At 48.9% G+C, this 25,971-nt stretch overlaps 1 protein-coding gene across 1 annotated transcript in view; it reads left to right on the forward strand.

The window, feature by feature from the left end:
* Pepd (peptidase D) overlaps positions 1 to 25,971 on the forward strand; it is a 135,150-nt gene that overhangs the window by 41,590 nt on the left and 67,589 nt on the right. Inside the window, exons 7-9 of the mRNA XM_041653891.1 lie at positions 75 to 119; positions 17,434 to 17,509; positions 19,590 to 19,636. Of these exons, the coding sequence (XP_041509825.1) occupies positions 75 to 119; positions 17,434 to 17,509; positions 19,590 to 19,636 (168 nt within the window). The remainder of the gene's footprint in view (positions 1 to 74; positions 120 to 17,433; positions 17,510 to 19,589; positions 19,637 to 25,971) is intronic.

Here is a 25,971-nt window from a genome sequence, read left to right on the forward strand (position 1 = left end):
TGAATGAGGTACTTCTCATTGGGATACGATATAGGCCATCCAACTAATGCCATTGTTGTATTTTCTCTCTATAGATTCAATGTCAACAACAAAATTCTTCACCCAGAGATTGTGGAATGGTGAGTCCTCAGCTTGTGACTACCTGCGCTAATTGTGCTCAGTTCGTGGAGAATGGAGATGGTTCGTTTGACCACCTTTCTTAGAGAACCATCTTGACTTGTGGACCACCCTGTTACCCGTGTTCTTCATGGCTGTGGCTCTTCCGTAGGCAGCTCTTACATGTAGCACGGCTGGCGTGTCAGGTGGCTTTGGGGGTGAACCTTCTCAGGCTGGGCGTAGCTTCTGTATGCCATTGCTTTTCTCCACAGGCCACTGAAATGCTCTTCGATGGCAGCAGAGCAGGTTTTCTTTGTTGAGTGGCTGCCCTTCCTGTGGAAGTGGGAGAGAGATAGGCAGACTCCACTGAGAGGGGTGCAGAAGGCTTCTCACTTCTGACCCTGAGTTTGTGTGGTGACATTTTTCTGCCTAGTTGGGAGATCTGACTTGTGAGCCCTAAAATGTAGGGATACTGTGTGCTAAACACAACGGAGGTGAGGGTGGTGCACAATGCGGTGGGGGTTGAGAACCATGGGCTAGGGAACCCTATGTTCAAGGACATGGGGGGCCTTGTGTGGCTGTGCAAACCAGGGAAGTGGACCCTGAGTGGATGGAGGGACATTGTTGCTGTCAGGCTTTTGGCTTTGTCCCGAGAGGAGAAGAAAGTGCAGGAAACTTGAAGGCTTAGGAGAGTATAGATCAGGTTTGTATTTTAGCCTCTAGCTGGAGACTCACTAGAAGGAGTGAGAGCCAGTTGCACTGAGGGGACTGCTCAGGAGCACATGGCCATGGGCCAGCAGGTGACAGAACTGAGAGTAACAGATCTGGGACTTGTCTCGGGTGAGTTGAACTTGAGGCAGGTGCCATGGGAGACTGGTAGAGACCCAGGAGCAGCTGACAGGTGTCAGTAGTAACCCTGGCCCTGCGCCTGTCACAGCCACTCGGTTACACTCTGAGGATGGAGACTATCCTCCAGGCTCATGGCATCTCTTCTTCAAGTAACCAGTGCCCATCTCTCTGTAGCTCACTCAGCAGAACAAGTCCCGAGTATTCGGAATTGTCCTCTGTCCACCATCTGCCTCACTGTGATTTTCCCCTGAGGTCATTGACAGTGGGCAGTGTGTTGGAGACCACAGCTGGCTTGTGAGCTCCAGCATCTCCCTGAGGGATGAGCCATTAGTTCGTCACTTTAGAGCAAGCTCACTCTAATTCCAGTGACATTTGCGAGGCTCCAAGGTGGAGTCTACGTTTATAAGAATACCACTCAGCTTTATTAAAGCGAGCAGCAAAAAGGACTTATTTGGCATTTGATGGTAGTAGAACAATTTCAGAAATGTCACATTGTCCTTGCTGCCTCAGGGGTGTGTTTTAATAGCACAGGGCCCAGTCTCTGCAGAGATACAGTTGATCTTGGCAGATCCATCATAGCCACAATTATTGCCCTCCTTGCCAGACCCCAAGGAGGGGCTCAGGGTGCAGCAGCAGCGGGTCCTTCATCTCCCAGAGCAGGCGGGCTTTCTATGATATTAAAGTACCGTTTGATGTCACATTTTTGGGAGTTCTTGGGCTTCGCTTATTTTTTCGGGGGTGGGGTTGTTACCATGAAACTCAGGCTGGCTTCAAACACGAGATGTGCCTGCTTTTTCATCCCCAATGCTGGAACTGTAGGTCCATGCCACCACACTCAGCCTCTCCTAGGTCTAGAATGCTCTGGGTGTCTGCTCTCTCCTACTCGGCCCCATGGAGGGAATCTGACAGGGAGACTGTCAGCTCAGGTATATACTAGCCCCAGTCCCTGTTCCTTTCAAGACCACCGTACAGAAGTGTGGTCATGCCCAACTTATGGTAAGAATGGAAGGGTTTGCCAGTCCCTGTTTCTTCATCTGCAATGCTGATGAAGTGATTGCATGGTGTAGTGATTACATGAGACAGGAGTCAAGCTGGCGTGCCTGAATAGCGCTGGTCCCTATCGAGACTTCCCCTGCAAGGCCTGTGCTCATAAACACTGGATGTGCCACTCTATTTCAAGAGGTTGTTGCTCCTGAAATATGAGGCAGCTGCTCTAGTTATCCCCATACTACAGATGAGGAAACTGAGGCCAGAGAGTTAGTGACTCACCAAGAAAAAGCCATGAGTCCAGGCTGTTGACTTCATAGTTTGACATAGCCTCTTGTTGCTCAGCTAAATGCCCTGAAGTCTGAGGCTTACCTGAATGCCAGCTTTCTCCTAGCTCACTCCTAGCCCCTTTGGAATCCTTGGATTGAGTCTAGAGTCAAGTACAGCAGGGCCAGAGAGCAGGGACTGTGCAGGAAAGCATCCCTGGCATCCACCACAGACCCAGATTAGCATTTGGGCATGTGGGGGCTTTTTCAGGACCAGTCTGATTGGGAGGTCTCCCGGCATGGGAGCCGGCGCTCAGGTTTTGTGTTTAGTTTTTGGGTGGCATTCATTTCCTTTGTGTGACTGTTTTATTGTTTTCCATCCTCTCAAGCGGCGCCTTTTTTGATTTCCTGTAAATTCCTCCATAATTGTACTCTTCCAACAAACACAAGATCATAACTGCACATTTCTTTCTTTTTGCTCAGCATTGCGGCCGGAACGTATAGGTCAAAAGTTGAATCTCACTAAGAGCAGGCATGTCACTGCTGTAATTCAGGCTGGGCTTCTGCTTTGCTGTTTTGTAGAGGATGAAATTGATCTGGAGGTAGGGTAGGAAATAAAAGGAGATGCCTTCATTCTTCTCATAGCTGCGTGCCAGGGGCTGCAGCTAAGTACTCACGGAAGAGTGAGTGTATCCATGGCTGCTGTGTATCTCCTTCGGTTTTAAGTGAGACCGTGTTCATTTGAGTCATGCGCCGCTTTTAGAAGTGTTAATTACATGGAGTTAAAGCGGCCTGCATGCATTAAAATGTGGCCTGTAGGTACCATTTCTGTTCCCCTGCCTAGTGCCTGTACAGGATATAAACGTTAGGGACTTCAGAACAAATGCACTGGAATATGTCCCAAATTTGTGTGCAGACGATGACCTGGATACCTAGCATATGGGAAATACAGACCTCCGTCTGTCTCCTTCGAGTAGTCCTGGCACCCTTCACAGATCCTTTATGTAAGGACTGGAGATTCCCCAGGCAGAGATAGTACTTGGTTCCTGCACACAGAAAGTGAGGGGACAGGTGGGAATATCACTTGCCCAAAGTCCTGTACCAGACATCTGACCCAACAAATTGGATCTGGTCACTAGCCTTAGGAACCAAGCAGAAAGGAGTGTAGTCACCGTGACTGCATTGGGAAGATGGAGAACAGGAGTCTCAGCCATTGGTGAGCATCATGTGAGCTTTTGAGAGGGGCAGGTAGGACTGAGAAATTTGTACAGTTAAGGAGTTTGGGTCAACTTGGGGTCCAGCTGATCCTTGTCTCAGTTCTGGTTCTGGCATGTGACTCCAGAGAGGTCTTAGCGCTTGAGGGAACTATCTGTTTCCCATGAGATGTTTGCTCCTGCTTGGGCAGACAAGATACCCTTCCTTCCTCAGTATTCTCAGTCTTTGAGACAATTGCCCATTCAGGGGGTGATCTGTCTGTGAGGCTCTTCTGTTCTCGGGATGCAAAGTGACTGCAGGCTCAGAACTATAATTGGGGACATTGACATGTCTTTGGGGGGTAGCTTAGTTAGGTTTCTATTGCTGTGATAAAACACCATGACCAGGCTGAAGAGATGGCTCAGTGGTTAAGAGCACTAGCTTCTCTCTCAGAGGACCCAGGTTCAATTCCCAGCACCCACATGGCAGCTCACAACAGTCTGTAACTTCAATTCCAGAGGGTCTGATACCTTCATACAGACACACATGTAGTCAAGACACCAATGTACATAAAATAAAAATAAATCATTTTAAAAAAATAAAACACCATGACCAAAAGTAACTTGGGGAAGGAAAGGGTTCTTTTGGCTTCTTGCACTTGTGTATCACAGTCTATCATTGAAGTCAGGGCAGGAACTCGGGGCGGACCCTGGAGGCAGGAATTGAAGAAGAGAGCATGGAGGAGCGCTGCTTACTGACCTGCTCCCCACGGTTTGCTCCGTTTGTTTTCTCATGCTCTTCAGAACCACCTGCTTAGGGACTGTATCACCCACAGAGGGTCAGGCCATTTCACATCAGTCAAATAGTACCCCATGGACTTGCTTACAGACCAGTCTTATGGGAGGCATTTTCCAAATTAAAATTCCCTCTACCCAGGTATGTCTAGGTTTGTGGCAAGTTGACCAACAACCAAACAAAAACAACCAGCACAGGGCGTTAGACTAGGATGTTGTAAAGTTCATAGTACCATACCTTAGTTAATCTTTAGTTTTGTGTTTGAGACTGGGTATCACTATGCAGCCCACACTGGTTGCCAACTCTTGAGCCTTCTGTTCCGTAGAGGCTAAATACCTTAGTTACTCTTTATGACTTCAGCCTTGAAGGGGGGATGATCTAGGTCAAGTTTCATGGGATTGTAGGCAAGCATTCCTTCAGTCATTAACGTGGCCTTGAATAGAATTCTGACCCAAATAAAGGAAACATTCACAGGATGAGAGCAGAGACACAAAGCTTCCTCCTGCTCTGTTTGCACCAGTGCCCAAGGAGGAGTCTGTACTTTAGCAAAACCCATGTCTGAATACCTGTTCTGTGTGCGCCATTACAGCCCAGTTGGGTGTGGTCCAGGTGTCTGAGTACCTGTTCTGTGTGCACCATAACAGGCCCAATTGGGTGTGGTCCAGGTGTCTGAGCACCTGTTCTGTCTATGCCATTACAGCCCCAGTCAGGTGTGGTCCAGGTGTCTGAGCACCTGTTCTGTCTGTGCCATTATAGGCACAGTCTGGTGTGGTCCAGGTGTGGAGTGGACTTCCTCCCAACTCCTCTAGGGGCAGAACTTGGCTCTGGTTTGTTGGAGAGGACGTGCTGGAGGAGCCTCCCGAGGGCATGGAACTCTAGACAGCCCCTTTCTTTCCCTCCTGTTATTGTGCAAGCTACCTTCCTTTGATTGCTCAGTCTCAGTGTGGAGGGGATGTTGGGGGCAGGGCCTGGGGAGTTCTTTGGTATTGAACTCCTGCTCACCTGGCTCCCACAGAACCATTCCCTGTGCATTCATCTTTGGGAGAGATGGAATTCCTGGCCCTTTTAATGGGTTTTATTCAACAAGCTGGCACCTTGATGCTTAGAGACTGATCTGGGAAATACTTCATCCTGTCTTGCTACTATTTTAATCAGTGCTGCATTCAGACCTCAGTTAATTGATGTCTTAATCCTGGGTTTAATGCCTAGAGGCAGTTTTGTGACCTGTGAATATTTAAGGAGAAAAAAAGATTGCACAAATAAATCTCTGCCTCATATAGTTCTTGTCATTTCAGGCCTGTGGCAGGAGACTCCAGTTTTTGGTTCCAGGGTGAGGCCTGCAATCCCTCGTCTCCCCTCACACACTTTGGTGCCTCTGTGTATGTGGAGGGGGCACATGTATGTGTGTGTATAACTACTCTATTACTTCATATCCAAGCCATTGGCTTTTTGCTATGCCCAGGCTGGCCACAAACTCATGATCCTTTTGCCTCCATTGACTGAGTGCTCAAGTTATAGGTATGTGCTGTCAGAGCTGGTTTGTTGCGGCCTTTCTGTGTGAGCAGCCCCCTGTATGATGATACAGCCATTATCCCACGGCCAGGCAGCACCCACATCTCCCAGCACCTGTGCCTCATTCCCCATCTCTAAGCTCAAGCTGCCTTCTCCTTGGTTGCTTCCCTAGGAGGTGGCCTTGACCTCTCATGGTGGTGTCAAATTAGTAGGTGGATCATATAGCCTCCTTAGATGATGAGTCCTTCCCTCAGGCTCTGACCTATAGAGGAGCACCCCCTTTCCTTTTCCTTTTTGCTCAGACATGGTAGACGTGCCCTCATCATCTGGGAGAAGCTGTGCAGTCTACTGGACAGACTAAGTATTGTCTGCAGTACCGGAGCTTGTGTTTTGTATAAACCAACCAGGTAGGGTAGGCACTATCCCTGGCACCTGGGAGAATCCGCAGGCTAAGAGCACCCAGGACTGTATAATTAGTTACATCAGCACCTGCAGATACCTGCTTAAACTTAGATTAAATCAGGAGGGCCAAAGTCCAGCCAGGCCTCTGAGTTCTACCTTTCCGAGGTCATTTGCCTTAGTTCTACTTTTGTTTGGTTGGCTTTGCTTTTCTGTATTTGTTTTTTGAAACAAGTATCTCTAGGTAGTTCAGGCTGCCTTCAATTTCCAGCTTCCTGCCCCAGTTTCCCCAGTTCTGGGATTATAAGGATGGGCTACTCCAGCTCGTTTCGTTTTCTTTGTTTGTTTGTTTTTGTTTTGGGATTTGTTTTTATTTTCTTTTTTAAAGTAGTCCTTGTAAATCAGCTAGAGTCTTAATGGCAGGCCTCTGAGCCTCCAGCCCCACTGGCTGCTTGTGAGCGCATCTCTTCTTGGGGAGAGAATTGTTAGGATCTGACCTTCTTTCTCCCACGGTGGAGATGGCAGTCCACTGTGGGGAGGAGCCAGGGGTGAGTGGGGGCGGTGGAGGGGTGAGAGTAAGATAATTGGTGTCAGGGGTCTAGCCTGGGCCTCTTGTAAGGATGAGCGTGGGGAATAAGGGTGCTAGAGGGGGATCTAGCCTGGCTCTCTTCCAGGGATGAGTGTGTGAGGAATAAGCTCATTGGGGGGTGGGGGGCATTCCTAGCTTGGGCCTCTTCTAGGAACGAATGTGTGGGAAATAAGAGCACTTCAGTGAGGGGGGGGGTGTCTAGCTTGGGCTTCTTCTTCCAGGGATGAGTGTGGGGGCAGTAAGGGCACCAGGGTGTTCTAGCCTGAACCTCTTCTCTGCTGCCGAGCAGCAGTTCCCAGGAGGTTGTCTTGCTGGCCCGAGAGGACAGCAGTCCAGTCCTGGTGGGTGCCCCCTGGCTCTGAGTGGGACTGAAAAGGTACCTGGCTAGGACTAGGAAGGCAGTGGCCTCCTTTAGCCTACCTCCAACCCCAAGGTGAGAGACAGGATCTCACTGTGTAGCCCAGGCTAGCCCCAAACTCGTGCTCCTCCTGCCACAGCCTCTTAAGTCCTGGGGGTTACAGCTGTATCTTAGCATGCCTGCTTCCTCTTTTTTCTGGAAGTGAGGTCAGTCATGCTTCAAAAGTCCCCAGCCTGTGTGCTGTTGTGCTATCTTATTCAGACAAAGACTGATGAGTGCAAATTCCTCGGCTCTGGGCCACAAATGTCCGCCACTGTCCCTGCCACTGTCCCAGACACTTAAGGAGGTTCTCAGTGCATTCATTCTAGGAGGATCCTGGGAGCAGAGACGGACTTGACCTGGAGGGGACGAGGGAGCCCTCTCCAGCCTTGAAAAAGTTGCTTCCTGCCATCTGGGGGTCACTGAGCCAGGTGAAAGGGCAGAAACTGGTTCCTGACAGAGGAGAGGCTGCGTGCAGTTGCCTGTGAGAAACAGTCAGGGTCATGGTGTTTTCCTTCATCTAAGGGCTAATTAGGGGCTACTAAAAGTTTGTGAGCAAGAGGAAAGCAGGACTGTCCTACCCCACCACGGCTCCAGATTCTGTGTGCAGCAGGCAGGGTTGGAGCTGACAGTCCGCAGATGCAGAGACGGTGTGCGGGAAGCTCTGCAGGTGAAGGGCAGCCTTGGGCTGTCAGGAGGCCAGAGGGCGAGGCCTACCATGCTGTGCCAGGGGTCTGCCTTCAGCTGCAGGAGGGCTGTGAGACCAGAGCACAGTGGGAACGTTCCGTGTTGGGTTCTAGTGGGAGACCTAGTCCGTCCAGAGGCTTATACCAGAGACTGGGAGAGGTGTAGAAGGCAAAGTGGAAGGGAACTGAGGGCAAAAGAGAATCGGCCGTGCCTGAATCCACTGGTGAGCTCTGGGGTACGGGAATAGGAGAGAGGAAGGTTGGCAGAGGGTAAAGGGGAAGAACAGCCAGAAGGAGAGGAGGATAGCCAGAAGGAGGAGGGAAGGACAGGAGGATAGCCGGAAGGAAGAGGAGGAGAGGAGGTTCCTAGTGTATGAAGAAGCTGCTTTTGAAGGACATGGCTGGAAGAGAGGGGAGTGAGTGCAGGGGATTTTACTGCAGAGGATCCAGCTACACTGGCCCATGTGGGCAGCTGGTGTGGTGCATATGTCTGTAAGCCCCAAATGTCTGCTAAGGCAGGAAGGGCTAGAGTTCAGAGCTAGCCTGGGTTATATGGTAAATTTGATGCCACCTTGAGCTATAGAGTAATATCCCACCTCAAAAACCGAAAACAAAGAGGGTAAAAGAGTTATTCAGAATCTGCGAGGGGGGGAGGGTAGGCCAGAGAGCAGCCTCAGGAGAGAGGAGGAGAGGATATATCTGGAAACAGAAAACTTGGCAATTGTGGCAGGAGAGGAGAGTGGCCGACCCCCTAGCCTGGTGTTCAGTTGTTTATCTGCTGGGAGGAGCCTACAGGGAGGGTAGAGCAGGAGGAAGAAGTTGAGAGTTGACCGTGCACTGATCAGGTGAGGTAGGTGGCTGGCAGTTTCTTTGCCAACTACCTGGTCCCATGTTTTCCCTGTTCTCTGCGGTGGGGTTCTGTGGATGGGCGGACACAGGTTGAGGGACTGTGATGTATTGGTAGGGGCAACGATGAGAGGGATAGACTGGCAGTCTAAGCCCAGGGAATGGGCACTGAGCCCAAGGTGGCACACCTACGTCTGATTTAGCTGCGTCATTATTCTGAGCATCACTGCATCCAAGAGATGCCTGCAGTCTGTGGAGGATGGCAGTGAGGAATGAGACGGTGGTCACGAGGTTATCCTGTGGGTAGATTTGGACCTCCACTGTGATCTGCACCTCCCCTTCTGCAGAATACCAGCGAGCATTTCTGTCCCCTGGGGGAACTACCACCACCCCCTGCTGTGAATTCAGAGGCCCCTCTGACAAAGTATAGTCCGGCTTCTGGAAAGAGGGTGTCTGCTTGGGAGCAGTCTCTCCACTGTGGTTGTTCTGCCTCCCTATAATACCCTGATGGAGTGCTTTAGAGCCTGTGGAAGGCAGGAGGCCTTCCTCAGTTCACTTTAACCGGGGGCTGGCTGCCCCAGATGAGTGGCATTGTGGAGACATACTGCTTCTGTGCTGTCCTGAGGGCTGACTACTTCTGGTGGAGTCTGAGGAATGACTCAAATCCTTGCCACTCAGAACCCATCCTGTTTCTGGCCATTCTTTCCTCCCTCTGGCTCTCTGTTCTGAGCAGCACCACCAGACAAGGTCTGCGACCAGCAGAGGACAGACAGACAGGTGGATGATAGGTGCCCTCTGGACAGAGACACAGGTCCTGGCCACTCCAGCTCGGCTGATGTTGGAGTGCCTGGTTGCCCCTTTTGAGAGGGAAAGGTGGTTACGTGGGAGATAGATGAGGTGAGTAGCCTTCAGCCTTCCACAAAGGAGCTGAACTGATCATTAGAGGAATATGCAGAAGACCCTTGACCTATTCTCTAGTCTTCTCCAGGTCCTGCTGTTGGGGGCCTCTTCATGCCTGGGTTATTCCTTCCCATCTTCACCTCCTGTAGCATCCAGAGTCTCCCCGTGGCAGCCTTCTTCCTGCTTTATAATTGCCTTTTCTGTCTCTTTGAGAGAGGGACATTCTTAACTCAGCACCAGTCCTGGGAAGTCAGATCAGCATGTCCTTATTAGCGAGGTGAATGCACACTGACCACGTGGTGCTCCTCATTATAGACTTAAAAGTGTTACCCAAGCAGTATATGCACCTTGTTAAAGAGCTCCGCTAGTTTTCTCAGTAGATAGCCAGGCTGGCAGAGTGAGCCGGGAGCTCAGTGCATTTCCCTGATGGCTAAGGCTGCTGAAGGTTTTTCTCATGTGTTTATTGGCCATTTTGTATGCCTCCTTTTCAGAACTGCCTGCTCCATACATTGCCCATTTATTGATTGGGCCATTTATCCTTTCAGTCTTGATTTTTGTGGTGATTTGAAAAACGATGTTCCCAAAGAGAATAGCACTGTTAGGTGGTATGGCCTTGTTGGAGTAGGTGTGGTCTTGTTGGAAGGAACATGCTACTTTGGAGATGGGCTGATGGCGGAAGTTGCAAAATAATCCCACACTAGTTCAGAATTACAATAATAAAGGGTTATTTATTTATGGGAGACTTACAGATCACTGTCCTAGATCACAGTCCTCTGCACAAACAGGGAACAGGAACAGAGTCCAGCAGCCGGAAGTGAGAGCCAGAAGTAAGAGAGTGAGCACAGGCTTTACAGCTGCATTTATAGTATAAGAGATGATGCCCAAGTGGGCTGGTATCTTAAAGGCTACTGGCTGAAGGAGCTGAAAGAGCTCCCACAGCAGCGGGCTTTGAGGTCTCATATATGCTCAAGTCATGCCCAGTGAGTCAGTTCACTTCCTGATCCCTGCATATCTAGATGTAAAACTATCAACTCCGTCTCCAACACCATGTCTGCCTATATGCCGCCATGTCCCACCATGATGATAATGAACTAAACCTCTGAACTGTAAGCTACCCAGTTAAATGTTTTCTTTTATAAGAGTTGCCATGGTCATGGTGTCTCTTCATGCTATAGAAACCCTAGTGAAGACAATTTTACTTTTTATTTTTTAAAGAACACTGGGTAGTAACTCTGTCGGGTGAATTTTCTGCCACTTTATAGGCTGTCTCAGTCAGTACACATGTAGACATGTAGAGCCTCTGTGAAAATCAGTGTGGCAGTTCCTCAAAAACTCAATAGAACTAACTACTAACTACTGTATGATCCAGCATTTACAGGCACACCTGCACACCCGTGTTTATTGCTATACCTTTCACAACAGCTGTTCTATGGAATCAACCCACCAGCATCTGAAGAAAGAAAATGTGGTGTGTGTACACTGAGGAGCTTGACTCAGCAACAAAGGATGAAATGGTGTCATTTGCAGGAAAATGATGGAACTGGAGATCATGTTAAGTGAAATAGGCAAGGCTCAGAATGGGAAATATCACACCACACAACCCCCTCCTATGTAGAGTTTAGATTAAGGTATGGTGTGGGGGGGGGAGAGTGTGGTGTGGGAAGGTAGGGAGTTGTGTGGTATGTGTGTAGAAGGGGGACTAGGAAGAGGAAGAGATCCAGCAGTAGAGTAAGAAAGGACAGTGGGAAGGTGGGCACGACAAGGCACATTACACACATACCCGCATGAAACTCGGCACGATGGACATGATTTTGGTCCATTCACCGGGGAGGCTGAGTCAGCCAGAAAGTCATGAGTTCAAGGATGGCCTGCACTACTATAAAAAAAAAATGAAAGTACAAAAATATCAAAGTGAAGCCCATCATTCTGTATAATTAATATATACTTTTTTTTTTTTAAGAGAGATGGTTCCTCTAGTGCAGAATAGTACAGGGAAGGTAGACTAAAGACCAGCCATGCACCCTGCCTGACATCCCTCACAGCACTGCTTTTAGTGCTGTGGTTCCTTGAGCTCTTCCCTGGGTTCTGTTTGCCAATTGGCCACACACAGGACCCTCCTTTGTGACCTGCTCTGTGCACTCTGCATCATCTTCCTTTCCCTCATAAGCCAAGCCTGCAGGAAGCCCCCATCACATCCCATGATGCTCTCCTCATCTCTGACTTCCTTCTCTTAAGCCTAGCCTGCAGGAAGCCCCCATCACATCCTATATGCTCTAATCATCTCTGACTTCCTTCCTCTCTTAAGCCTAGCCTGCAGGAAGCCCCCATCACATCCCATGATGCTCTCCTCATCTCAGACTTCCTTCCTTCCTCTCTTAAGCCTAGCCTGCAGGAAGCCCCCCCCCCACACACACACATCCCATGATGCTCTCCTCATCTCTGACTTCCTTCCTTCTTCTTGTAAGCTGAGCCTGCAGGAAGCCCCCATCACATCCCATGATGCTCTCCTCATCTCCGACTCTGAGCATGTATTTTTGGTTAGGATTCTTACCATTTCCTCTGTGCTTTATTGAGCCATAAATCTTACATGTTTGGGATGAGACAATAACTGTAAAAGGTAAAAATAACAACAAAAATAAAAATGAGCAAACCACAAAACTGGGTTTGCGTAGACATCACCGTGACTGTGGTCTATGCAGAGCTTTGGAATGTTTCCCAGCTGGCAGTGCCTTCTTGTCCTGGAATCACCATCCAACCTTCCTCAAGGACAGACTTCTAGTAGCAAAACAAAGAGATTTTTCCCCCTGCGTAGCCACCACCGTAGACTTCCAGGGCTTGCGTGGAGCTCTGCAGCAGAGCCCTTGCCTAGTACACACGAGGTCCTGGTCCCAACCCCAGAACTGCAAAGAAGACAAATTCTTCCGTATTTTAGTTTATTCCCCTTTGGTACATCTCCCCCCCCCCCCAATAAAACCCTTTCGTTAAGGTAAAAGCGACATTTGTATGCTTTTAAAAGTTAGGGAACAACATAGCTAGAGCAAGGAAAGGATGTTGGGGAGAGGGCAGTTAACGGGCACAAGGGTGCAGCTGGAGAGACAGGACTGAGAACAACCAACTGATTGTTTGGAATTAGCCACTGGGAAGGAGTTTTTTAATATTTTTAGTATAAAGAAATGATATGTAGCTATGTATGGTGATGCGTACCTGTGACCCTCGCACTTGAGGAGCAGAGTGAGGAAGATGGCAAGTTCAAAGCCAGCCTGCCTAGTCTATATAGCAAGACTCTGTCTCAGAATAGAATAAAATATAATGGAAAAGATGTATGCCTGAGGGTTTTTTATAACTTGCTAATTATACTGATAGGATCGTTAAACATATTGAAATGCCTTGTTGTACCCATAACTATGTAATTTGTGTGCCTGTGTAAAACAGGTTAATAAGGAGTGGCTAGGGAGATGGCTTAGCAGTAAAAAGCGCTTGCTGTTTGTGCTGCCTAGTTTTATGTCAGCGTGATACTAGCTAGAATCAGTTTAGAATAGGAACCTCAATTGAAAAAATGCCCCCCAATACACACACCAAATCTGTGCCTGTGGTCAAGCCTGCGATGTTTTTGTTTGTGTGTTTGTTTTTAATTGGTGATTGATGAGGGAAGGCCCAGTTCACTGGATGGTTCCACCCCTGGACTGGTAGTCTTGGGTGCTATAAGAAAGCCATGGGGAGCGAACCTGTAAGCAGCACCCCTCCCTGGCCTCTGCATCGCTCCTGCCTCCAGGTTTCTGCCCTTAATTCTCTGGATGCTGGACTACAAGCTGTAAGATGAAATAAACCCTTTCCTCCTCAAATTGCTTTTGGTCACAGTGTTCTGTTGCAATAATAGAAACCCTTAGACCTTGTTCTTGCAGAGAAACCTGGGCTCAGTTCCTGCACCTATCAGAGAGCTTACAAGCACCTGTAACTACAGTTCCAGGAGACCCAGCATCCTCTACAGGCTTCCTCAGGCACCTGCACACATATGACATGCATACATATGCTCAGGCACACATATACACGTAAATAAATCTATAAAATATGCTACTGATGAAGCCTTTTTTTTTTTAAGTTAGGTGGTGGTGCACGCCTTTAATCCCAGCACTCGAGAGGCAGAGACAGGCAGATCTCTGATTTTGAGGCCCGCCTGGTCTACAAGAGCTAGTTCCAGGACAGGCTCCAAAGCTACAGAGAAACCCTGTTGAGTCCCCCCTAAAAAAATAATAGTAATTATAAGGAGTAATTTCCCCACTTTCCTTGACACACCCAGTGTGGTTCCCGTATCTTCCCTGGATATAGTGACATTTTCTTACCCATGATTCTTAGTCATCCTTCTGCTACTGTGACAAACTTCCCCGCCCCACAAGATATTCAATGTCAAGGAGGAAAGGCTTGTTACAGCTCCATTTTCAGAGGTCCATGCCGCTCTGGGTCTGTGGTAAGGCCAGATATGTGTTTTGAAAGAGAGCTACTCAAGCCAAGATCAAGAGAGAAATAACTAGCCACCCAGTTTCTCCTGACCACCACACCTTCCTCCATTTCTGCCCTGCCCACTCGGTAAAGGTTCTACCATGCTCCGTGTCACTGCAGGCTGGGGCTGAGGCTTCAGTATTGGCCTCTAGGGGGACAGCTAAGGTCCAGACGATAGTCCTGACTTCTGAGAGGGGTGGCTGCAGTGCGGCAGAGCATTCTGTCTTATGCATTCGCGTTGGCAGCATTTAGTGTGCTCCTTCATATCCATGTTGCTGCAGCCTGGACATGAGATCTAGCGGCACTGTAAGTGTAGGGTATGTGCTGGGATACATTGGAGGACTGCACTGCATGAAGATGCAATAATCCTGAGTTAGCCTGCTCCACCTTGAGACTCCAGCTTCCACTTGCACGGGGAGGTTACATTGTGCACCGTGTTACCCTGACAGCCCTGTGAGTCACTATAACTCCTGTGCATCTGGGTTAGCCCAGAGTTTTATTTGCCTTTTTCTTTTGTTGAGAGGAAAACTGTGTGTCTCCTTCAGCACATCATTGAGCATTCTTAGGTGTCTTGCGTCTCTGTGTGGAAATGAACCCACCTAGTACTCATGGATGCTCTCAAAGCCACATACTATGAGCACTGAGTTTATTTGCTTGACTTGCTGGTGACCTTACCTTCTGCTGCTTGTCAAAACAGTGACATTTTCTGAAAACATCCCAGGGGTTGACGAGGTGACTCTGGCTAAGAATGCATACTACTATAAAACCTGAGTTCCCAGCACCCACATCATGGCTCACAACCACCTATGACTCCAGCCAGGTGGATTCAGCGCCCTCTTCTGGTCTCCATCGACACTTGTGTACAACCCCCCACACAGACATCCTCATAATTTAAAATAACAATAAAAATAAACCTCAAAAGTGTCTTATTATATCCATTCATCATCTGATTTGCTGATGTGTGCCTGGAACTATATCTCGCATTCCTGAACTTTTGAATGGTTGAACATGACACTTCTGTTGTATTTGTCTGTAGTTTGAGTATAGAGTTCCTGTTTTATGTGGAGTGTAAGGACAAGAGAGCCACTGAGGCAGAGTGGGCCATACAGCCTTTAATATTATTTTGGCTAAGTCTCAGTTTACCTGACTGCAAAATGGGAATGAAGATGTCTTTTTAGGCTAGGTTCCCTGGAAAACTGATCAGGAAGTGTACTGAGGGGGTGTGGACTGGGCTATAGACACATGCCCTAAACTGAACCCACCAGCAACATCCCCAACTGAAGTAAGGGGGCATTGAGACTCCTGCAGAGGACTGGTTGGCTACCAGTTCTCTCGGCTGTTGGGAATTGAATGCCGTGGTGCCTGAGAGGGTGAGTTAGGCAAAGTAGTTGCCATGCAGGGGACCTGCATAAGTAAAACCCTGGCAAACAATTTAAAAAGAAAGGAGACTGTGTTTATTTTCTAAGTTGTGTTCGTGTTTGTTGATGGGCCTGCTGTAGATGCTATGTTTGAAAATACAGTTATCCTCCATTTCCACGGGTTCAGCCAGCCACAGTGGGGAAGAATTCTAGAAGATTCTAAAACCCAATACTTGAAACTACTGAGCACCATGTTGAATCTAATCTCAAGGAAGACATGGGGACGGCCTGGTCTAGCCTCTGCTATCCCCTGGACTGTCGGTCCTGCCCTAGCACTGTTCATGTGCTCTGTGGTGAGTCCCACGGTGGCTGTCTCACTCCTATCAGTCACCTTTGCGTCCATGTGCCCAAAAGACCTCCCAGAGCCACTGGAGGGAGGGAGGGATTTGTTTGGTTCATGATATCATCCGTAGCCATTTGGTCCTGTGCTCTTGGGCAGAGCATCAGGGCAGCAGGAGCATGTGGGGAGAAGTGCTCACTTCCTGCCAACCAGAAAGTAGAGAGAGCTCATGGGAAATAGTGGTATACTTTAAGGGCCCGCCCCATTTAGTCCGTACTTAACATTTTCCCCCAAATAGTGCTCTGTCTGGAGAGCAAGCAATCAAAACACAAGCCGCCCCCCCCCCCCAGGACACTTCAGATCTAAGCCACCGTGTAGTAGACTTCCAGAGCCCCATTTTCTTGTCATTTCTACTTGAACCGTGCATAGCACCCCTCACTGTGCATGTCCTTTGTGTTGGATAAGCCAAGTCATCAGGAGAGGGCCCTGAGTCCAACAGGACGTGTGGAGGCTGTGTGCCATTTGTGGGTTTGCGTGTAACTGGGGTCCCAGGAGCAGTCCACGGTGAGAACTAAAGGGTGGAGTTCTGCGGGTGAGGGCAGCTCATCTAAGGCTTCAGGTGAGCAGTGTGGATGAGGCGGCAGCTCTGCTTTTCCCTCTGCTCACGGGCCAGACACAGCTCTGGCCAGTGCCTGGCATTGCTCTTGATGCTTTCCAAATGCAAGGCTCTGCTGGGCACACACCTATTGGAGAGTTTGAGGCCAGCCTGGGCTACATAATGAGACCTGTCTTAAAAAAAAAACAAACAAAAAAACCAACTCTTTAATTCTCACAGCACCCCTTTGGGCAAACAGATGAGGAAGACAAGGCAAAGAGTGGGGTGTCTCAGCCACAGCTGGGGTGCAGTGGGTCCCTGGTCTGTCTGCCAGTGCTCTTAGTACCTTCCATGCCCATGGAGCTGGTGTTAGTTACTTCAGATGGTGGAGCAGAAAACGAGCATTTGCTCCTTTTACATGCGTCTTACTTAGGGATAAGACTGCAGCAGGGCCTGGAAACTCGGCACACCCAAGCTGATACGTTACCAGGAGTTCGCCCTGAGCTCCCCAGATGCCTCTGGAATTGCCTTGTAGGAGACTCCTCAGGGTCCTCTGCTGATACATCTTTGCTGTCTCTCTCCTCTTGCCTTCCCCAGGGTCCTGGTCTCTGCAGACCAGCTGTTTCCATGCTGTACCTGCACACAGGGTCGAAAGACCCACTGTCCCCTTTGTCTCTTACTCCCCGGCCCTGTCTTGGTCAAAGATCTGAATCACATGGTACTCCTGGGCTTCCCCAAGGGCTAGAACAGGGCAGACCCAAAGGGTACCTTTGGTCAATGGGGCAGGTCCCCAGGATGCCAGCAGCACCCTGATTAAGGCCCAGCACCTCTGCCATATAGATTCTGTTCTCCTCTTGGGAATGAGGAATTGTAGCTCAAGCAGGCAGGATGGGCCCTCAGCAAGCTGCCAGCTGCCATCATCCCTGCAGGCTGCCTGCACGTGGCAGGAGCCAGGACAGGCGCAGCTGCTCTGGTCCCCCAGGTTTTCTTCTGGATAGCTCAGGATCACACACTGTTGTGGGTGTTGGGCCTCTGGCGTAGCTCCTGGAAGTGGTGGTCAATCTCCTTGGGGAGGTCTAGGCCCTGCCGGGACACTGACTTGGCTCTTTCTCTCTCTCTCTCTGTAGCCGGGTGTTCAAGACGGACATGGAACTAGAGGTTTTGCGCTACACAAACCGGATCTCCAGTGAGGCCCACCGTGAGGTGAGTTGGGTACCAGCTCTGGTTGGGCGGAACAGTAATGACCTTGCCAATTGCTGGAAAGGAAGGCTGTATTCAGGCTCACAGTCTGTCATGGTCACTCGTGAAGGTGGGTGACTCCACAGTGGTGGAGCATGCAGAGACTTACATCTCAGCTTATCAACTAGGGTGGATAAGAGAGACTTGGGTGGAAGTGAGGCTGGACTGTAGCTCTCAATGCCAGCTCATCAGCACCCCCTTCCTCCCAAAGGCTCCACAGCTCCCCCATGCAGCACCACCCACTGGAGGCCATCTGTTGAAACACACCAGTCCATAGGGGACATTTCACATCTAAGCCATCACAGATTGAATCGCTATGGGCAGGAAAACTGTTAGGGAGATAAATGTTAGTGATCAGAGCCTGGACACCAAGGCAGGAAGTTTCTCTCTTTCTTGGTAGGTGCAGGGAAGGGTTGAAGAGCCTCTGCTCCTTCCATCTTGAGGCACCTACCTCCATAAAGGTCATCATCCCAGTCCTCAGGAACTGTCCCAACCAAATGGTCCTACTTCCAAGAGAGCAGGGCTCTCCTTCCTGGCATGCTGGCGTTTCCCAGTCATGTTAAAGCATCTTTTGTCTGTAACTGTAATTTCCACTCCTATCAAGTGTTCTGTTGTTGCAAAGAGACACCATGATCATGGCAAGTCTTATAAAAGAATTTAATTGTGTTAACTTGCAGTTCCAGAGGTTTAGTTCATTATCATCATGGCCGAGAGCATAGTGGCACACAGGCAGACATGGTGCTAGAGAAGTTGAAAGTTCTACATCTGGATCCAGAGGCAGCAGGAAGAGAGAGACTCTGGGCTTGGCATGGGCTTCTATAACCTCAGAGCCCACCTCCAGCCATACACTTCCTCTAACTAGACCACACCTCCTAAACCTTTTAAAAAGTACCGCTCCTTGGTGACTGCACTTTCAAATCTGAGAGCCTATAGAGACCATTCCTATTCAAACCACAATACCACCATCTTTTTTTTCTTATTTTTTAATTTAGATTATTGTTTATTTGTGCCTGTGAGTATTTGCATGTGTGTCTGTGTAATACATGTGCGTATGAGTGCAGTGGCTTTGGAGGCCAGAAGAGGGTGATGGATCCTTTGGCGCTGGAGTTACAGACAGTTGTGAGCTGCCCAGTGTGAGCAGTGAAATCCAAACTCCAGTCCTCATGAATGAGCAGCAAGCACTCTTTAACCACTGAGCTGTTTCTTCTTTTCTTTTTGTTTTGAAAGACAGGGTCTTGCTATATATTCCAGGCTAGCCTTGAGCTTACCATGTAGCCTAGGCCATCCCAAAATTACGATCCTTCCACTGCACCTCCGGAGTGCTGGTATTACAGGTATGCTTTACCAAGTCTACCTACCCATCACCTGTTTTCCAAAAACATCTTCACCTGTGACAGAAGCCAGTATTTCAAAGGCAAGGTGCCTGCTCAGAGACCATCACAGCTTGGTGACAGGGATGACAAGGATGGTTGAAAGGCCAGGTAATCTCTTGTCCCAGCAAATTTCTCTGTAAGTAAAAATTAGGCAAAAGAAAATAAATAACAAATAAAATCCTTCCTTCCTTCCTTCCTTCCTTCCTTCCTTCCTTCCTTCCTTCTTTCTGAGGCAGGACTTCTTTGTGTGGCCCTGGCTGTCCTGGAACTCACTCTGTAGACCAGGCTGGCCTCAAACTCACGAGATCCTCCTGCCTCTGCCTCCCGAGTGTTGGGATTAAAGGAATGTGCCACCATCGCCCAACATAAACCCTTTCTTAATATTCAGGATTTGCCAAACATCTTGGTCAGATCTTTTGTCTTTAGGTTGCTGGCCACCTGCAAGCCATAGCATGGCGTTTATCAGCTTCCAGATGAACGTGCTCCGCAATGGTTTAAATAAACTCTGCTAAAAGGTCCAATTTGTCACTTTTCTGCACCACTGTGCATGGATCTCCCCTCCTTTTTTTTCTTTTAAAGAAGAGCTTTTGAAACAGTGTTATACATTATTTATAAGGCCGTGTTAGTTATCTGCTTAATACAAATGTCTTTGCTTAATACCCATACTCTAGGTAATGAAGGCGGTAAAAGTGGGAATGAAAGAATACGAGATGGAAAGGTAAGCTGTGTGTCTCTGCGTAAAGATTAAAATGTAAAAAACCCCAGCTATTTATGTTCCCCAAGCAAGTAACAGATGAGGGGCTGGCGCACTGCGTGCAGACCAGGTGGGGATTATGTGCGGCACTGGGATCCTGGGCGGCGATTATGGTCCCTCTGGTGGTGGTCACCTCTCTGGCTCCTGGCAGAGTGTTTGATGGTAATGGGCCTTGATAACTTTCCAGGCTGGTTTAGTGTCCCATCATTCCACTCTTGGACTTTGGTTTCTGTAATTTGTTGGGGGAAACTTTACTAAATAGCCACTATTGTGCCTCCAAAAGCCACTAGTAAAACAGCTTGCCGTTTTTATGTGTAAGCACCGCCATTATGTCTGCTGTGCTCTGGCGACTGGGTCGAGGGATGGTTAAGTGGCTCATAAAGCACCCTGGAGAGCCCTACCCGCCTTCAGCTCCAATTAGACTTGCCACACGCAGGTTGGCATGCCCGGGTACTTCCTGGGGCTGCCCAGCTCTGCTCCAGGACCCAGGGGTGGACTTACTGCTGCCCATGCTCAAGGAATCCCTTGGCTCAGATCAGACCCACCCACCCACATCCTGGGTCTCCCACCGGTGACCACACCACTGGAAGCTCTGGGAAGTGACACTGGAGACATGAGTCGCTCTACCCATCCCAGGTCCCCTATCCTGGGAGGTCCTTGTGTCATTGGGTGTCCTGTACTCCGAGGGCTTCAGGTACTTCTTGATAAAGGATTATTATAGAGACCACCTGACCACACCCAGATCTCTGGCTCCTTTTTTTTTTTTTTTTTTTTTTTTTTTTGAGACAGGATTTCGCTGTGTAGCCTTGACTATTCTGGAACTCGCTCTGTAGACCAGGCTGGCCTCAACCTCACAGAGATCCACCTGCCTCTGCCTCCTGAGTGCTGGAATTAGAGGCATGCACCACCACCATCCAGCCCAATTTCTGGCTTCTTATTAATTAGCCTAGTCTTGAACTTTTAGCTTCCAAGATTATTTATTTTTATTTTTTTTTGGTTTTTCGAGACAGGGTTTTTCTGTGGCTTTGGAGCCTGTCCTGGAACTAGCTCTGTAGACCAGGCTGGTCTCGAACTCACAGAGATCCGCCTGCCTCTGCCTCCCTAGTGCTGGGATTAAAGGCGTGTGCCACCATCGCCCGGCAAATATTTATTTTATTTATTTATTATGTATACAATATTCTGTCTGTGTGTATGCCTGCAGGCCGGAAGAGGGCACCAGACCTCTTTACAGATGGTTGTGAGCCTCCATGTGGTTGCCGGGAATTGAACTCAGGACCTTTGGAAGAGCAGGCAATGCTCTTAACCACTGGATTATAAACTATACAAACCTCTTTGCTTTATAAAATAGCCTGGCCTGGGTATTTTATTATAGTAACAGCAGAAGGACTACCATGCACCCCACACCTGTGACCTTGCCTGCTACATCGATGCCAGGAGCAGCACTGAGGCCCAGGTGGGGTCAGCAGTGGCCAGCATGACACATATGTCCACTGTGGGCTTACAGATGGAGTTCTTTTTTAGAGTTTAACCCGGAAGGGTGAGTTGAGTGTCTCTAGTTCTCTCTTCTTGCCCTGAAGGGCACGGAATTGTTAAAATGGCTTTCCTCTGCTGATGTGATGTCCCAGGAGGGGGCATGTAACAGCTGTCCATCAAAGCTGAGGCTCTGTCTCACCAAGGACACTGGGGAAGGGCGTGCACAGTCTCTGATTGCAGTTTGCAGAGCATTCCTCGTCCCTCCTGAGGATCTGAGGTGAGAAAAGAGCTGCTAGCCCAGGGAGGGAGGAGGACCAATGAGTCCCTCAGACTGGCACTGCCCCAGAAACCTGTTCTCAGTTGAGTTGACTCATAGTGACCCATAACAGATGCCTCAAATAAAAATAGCCAAGAAATCAGAGCAAGAATAGCTTACCTCAGTGTGGGCCCTCACAATCTTTGCCTGCCAGACAGCTGTGCCCTGTGCTGTTGGGGGTTGACTCTGGAAGGGACCCTGAGACACTCTTCCCTTAGCTCCTAACCCTAACCCTGCTGCAGCTATTAGCAGGGCTACATGCATGGGCTTTGGGTCTGTGACAAGGAATATCTTGGTATAATGGAGGGCTCTTGTTTTTCAGAAACCTACAGGACTAATAATAGCATAACGAACCCCGAGGTCCTCATCCATTGTTGTTCAGTTCTGTGTTTGTGGTTTGGTTTGCTGGCATACGTGAACAGCCCAGACATCATGTCATTTCCCATGTATGTATTTCAGGAGGTTTCTCAGTCAGTGAGACTTTTCCCGTTCTGTAACCACGCTGCCATTATCCCATCTAACCAAATTAGCAGTGTAAGCAGATTTCTGTACCTGAGCATCCTGCATCACAGATTCAGCCGCCTGCCATCTGTGGTTGGTACACACCATTTTTCTTTTAGCATGAATCAGTAAGTGAACATGTACAGACCTTTCGTTGTCATTTTTCTCTAAGCCACACAGTATAACAGCCATTTGACATAGTGCTGGGCCTTATAAATAATCTCCAGTTGAGCTGAAGGATTAGGGAGATGTTTGGGTACAAAGGATTTGGCCATCCGGGGAGTCTGGTTGGTATCCACAGGGTTCTTAGAGCCAGCCCCCTTCTTCTTCCGAAGACTGTCTGTGATTTAGTTAGTTGGTGTACTGTGTGTGAAGGCGCATGCACACCTGAGCGTGTCTGTGGAAGTCAGAAGATAATCTCTCTGACCCTTGAGTCCTGGGGACCCACCTGCTGTGGGTCCTCTGGAAGACCACCCAAGCCCTCCCTCCAGTGCCCTGACTGTAATTTCTTAGGGTTATCATTTGCATTGGTCTGCATTGCTGTGAAACTGTTTTTTATTTTTGAATTTGTTTTCTTTAAGCTTAGATTCAAACAGAGCCTGAACATTGTACTAGGCTGTTGAATCCTTTTGGAACTGAACCTGGGGAGAGCTTTCAGGCTTCCTTGCCTTGGTATCTAGATCCCTGAGTTATGGATAGCCTGAAGCTTGGCTGGCATGCTGGGAGATGTCTGACCAGGAGCACAGAGGGTGCCAAGTGGACAGATTTACATGATGACCAGGTGGTTCTCTAACGTGTACAATGTGTGCCACATCACCTGTGTCCCCGATTGACTATCTAGAATTCTAGATTCTAGAGTAGTGGTTCTCAATCTGTGGGTTGCAATCCTTTTGGTGGTGGTGGGGGAGGTTGTCACATACCAGATACCCTGCATATCAAATATTTAATTACAGTTCATAACAGTGGCAAAATTACAGTTATGAAGTAGCAGTGAAATAATCTTATAACTGGTTAGGGGCCACTGTAGCATGAGGAACTGTATTAAAGGGTCACAGTGTTAGGAAGGTTGAGAACCACTGCTCTAGAGGAAAATAGTGTTTGTCCTGTGAGACTCAGCTGGTGGGAGCACCTGATCATTGGGTCTCTGAGATCTCAGTGTAAAGGGACTGGTGGAAGTGGGCGTGCCCAAGGGAAGAGTGGGAGCAGTGGTAACAGAATGAGATGAAAAGTCTGCTGATGAAGCAGTAGGAAGATACTTGTCCGTGGGTGTCATCTCATCTGAGGATGTGTGCCTACATTTCAGAAGGGCACATCTCTGCCCCATGAACATCTCTAACCATGAATTGGACTAATTCTTAGTCCCAAGCTCTCTTTCCACAGGCAGGCCTGTCTGTCACTGCGTGGGTCACTTTCTGGCTCCATTGCATAGTCTGCATTCATGAGAACCTGAAGATGCCTCAGGAGCCGTGTCTCATCTTCCGGTGCAGTAGCTGGTGTCAGGAAACATGTCTGAGTTGTTTGGATGGATGCATGGGCGGATGGAAAAGAAAAGGATCTGAGCTATTTTTCTACCACCCTGCATGCCACTGGAAACTTCATAATTACTCTCCTAAATTACATATCAAAGCCTTCTAAAGCAGGTGTTGTTGGCTACCCAGGGGACATGGCCCTTTTAACACAGGCTGGACTGCTGCCCAGGGTGGCCCAAGTGTTATGTGGGCAGTGGACTCAAAGTGGGACCAAAAGGAAGTAAGCTTCCTTTTTGTGTGTGCTGATGGAACCCTGCACTCATGGTGGGTATTCCTCAAACCTGCTGGCCACACAGAGGGGTTGGGGGTAGGCAGAAAGACTCTAAGCCAGGACTGGAGGCTGGGGTGGAGGATGGCAGCGCCAGGACAAACAACTTCACAGATTCAGAGGTGCCAGCTAGAGATCACATTCTAAGCCTTGTCCCCCCCCCCTTTTTTAATTATCAGAGATTTATTATACAATCTTGAAGGCATGTTTAAAAAAGCATAAGCTAGCTGATGTCATTTGTGAAGACACCACCTTCTCTGCGCTTCGCCTGCCAGCAAGGAAATGAAAATCATTTTCCAAAATTGAGGTGCAGTAAATTGTGTTAAACCAATAAGATGTTAATGTTTGGACAAATCGGGCTCACCCAGCATCCGACTCCAGGCCCAATCAGGCGGTCCGTTTTACCACCTCGTATTATTTAATGTTAGTGGCGTAACCGGCTTGTAGCCGGCTGGCACCGGGCTGGCAGCTGAATCAATTACCTGCAAACACTAATTTAGAGCATGCTCAATTGGCTGTGTAAGCAGGTCCCGGTTCACATTTAGTACAAGGAGATTAATAACTTGATGCCATTGACAACCTGGGACCTTAATTGGGATTGCTGTCTCCCTCACTTCCAGCTGTGAGGGGGCCGTTTGGGGCGCTCAACAGCTAGGGGAGGGGTAGTGTGAGTAAAGACAGGTTCTGTGGGTATGACCTTGTTCCCATGGCCTTGCCCCACCCCACTCCTCTCCCCTCCTGCAGGCATCCCTTTTAGCAGACCCTCAGTCCTGTCTGGAACCCCTCCACTAGGTCTGGGTTTTTCTGAGTTCCCATCACAGGCAATGGCTCACAGTGGTAGCCTCCTGTTTTCTTTTAGGCCCGTGTTAATGAAGAACTTGCCCAGCTGTGCCTTTTTAAAATTAAAGTCTTATTGCTTTTTCCTGCCCTTTGGACAGATGGAATGAGTCATGTGTCATTTGTCCTCAGGGGGCCCGTTGGGTCCAAATTTGGGGAGCTGGGGTAGGAACATAGCCTGAGGGACTCCATCTCTTCATCACACTCATGCCACACCCCTAGACACACTAGACACTGCTGCCTTCCACACACATCCCTACACCCCCACGTATACACCATGCAAGCATGTCTTCTGTATGCCCACTGTATACACACTGCAACAGCACATCTACACACACTAGCGCACTCCCGTCATACACCACGTAAATACACATACACCCCTAGTGGCCCCCTAACTTCACCCCCCAATTTGTCCAGTCCATCCAGGTCTCCAGGTGCTGGGGCAGTGGCGAAGCGTCCAGTGTGCAAGGACTCAGGTTGCAGAACCCTAGCCATATTTGCTTTAGGCAACTCAGGTTCTTTGTGGGTAAGGATTAGGAACTTTAGCTCCAATAAGGACAGGAGGGAGGCTGGAGAGCCTATAGGCAAAGCCCCACTTGCTTCTCCCTGAGGTCCGAGCTGCAGGGGAGCAGGCAGCCTGCAGCACATGGACTCTATGAGCCCCAGTGCACCCCTCACTGTGTAGGCAAGCCCTGGCTGCTCTGACAGATTCCTGGAGCCATGAGCTTTCTTAGGTTCTCCTCTTCCTTATTTCCCTCCTCCTCTCCTTCCCCTTCCCTCTTCTTCTCCTCCACCTCACTTCCTCACCTTCCTTTTATTTCTTTTTTGTTTTTGTTTGTTTTTTGAGACAAAATTTTTTTTGGGGGGGGGGGGTGTGGCCCTGGCTGCCCTGTGTAGACCAGGCTGACCTCGAACTCACAGAGATTCACCTGCCTTTGCTTCCCAAAGGTGTGTGCCACCACCACCGAGCTTTCTTATTCCTTTCTTGTGTCTTGTGGAAATGAAACATGGGACCTTGGACACAGGCAGAACACTACCACTGAGCCATAACCCCAGCCTTTGCTTTTTTTCAAAATCTTACTATGTAGCCCAGGCTGACATGAAATTCAAAAGCCTCCTTGGCTTGCCCCGCCCCTCACCAAGTGCTGATTTTAGACATTTGTCACTGTGCCTAGATACTTGCTTCCTTGTTCATCAGTCCCTGTAAGCATACCACCATCATCTCTTAAGAATGACCTGTGTGCCCACACTGTCCTCCTCTTGGTCTGCTGTCTTTACTGGTCATGAGGTCAGACCTGGCTTTGTGTGTCCATAGCCAGAGTTGAAAGTCCTCATGGGTCATTCAACAAGATTTGGTTTTGTTGGTGATAGGTGT

The sequence above is a fragment of the Microtus oregoni genome, unplaced genomic scaffold (assembly GCF_018167655.1).
Source record: "Microtus oregoni isolate MIOR12 unplaced genomic scaffold, Mior012 000006F_ref0000085, whole genome shotgun sequence".
In the NCBI taxonomy this organism is placed as follows: Eukaryota; Metazoa; Chordata; class Mammalia; order Rodentia; family Cricetidae; genus Microtus; species Microtus oregoni.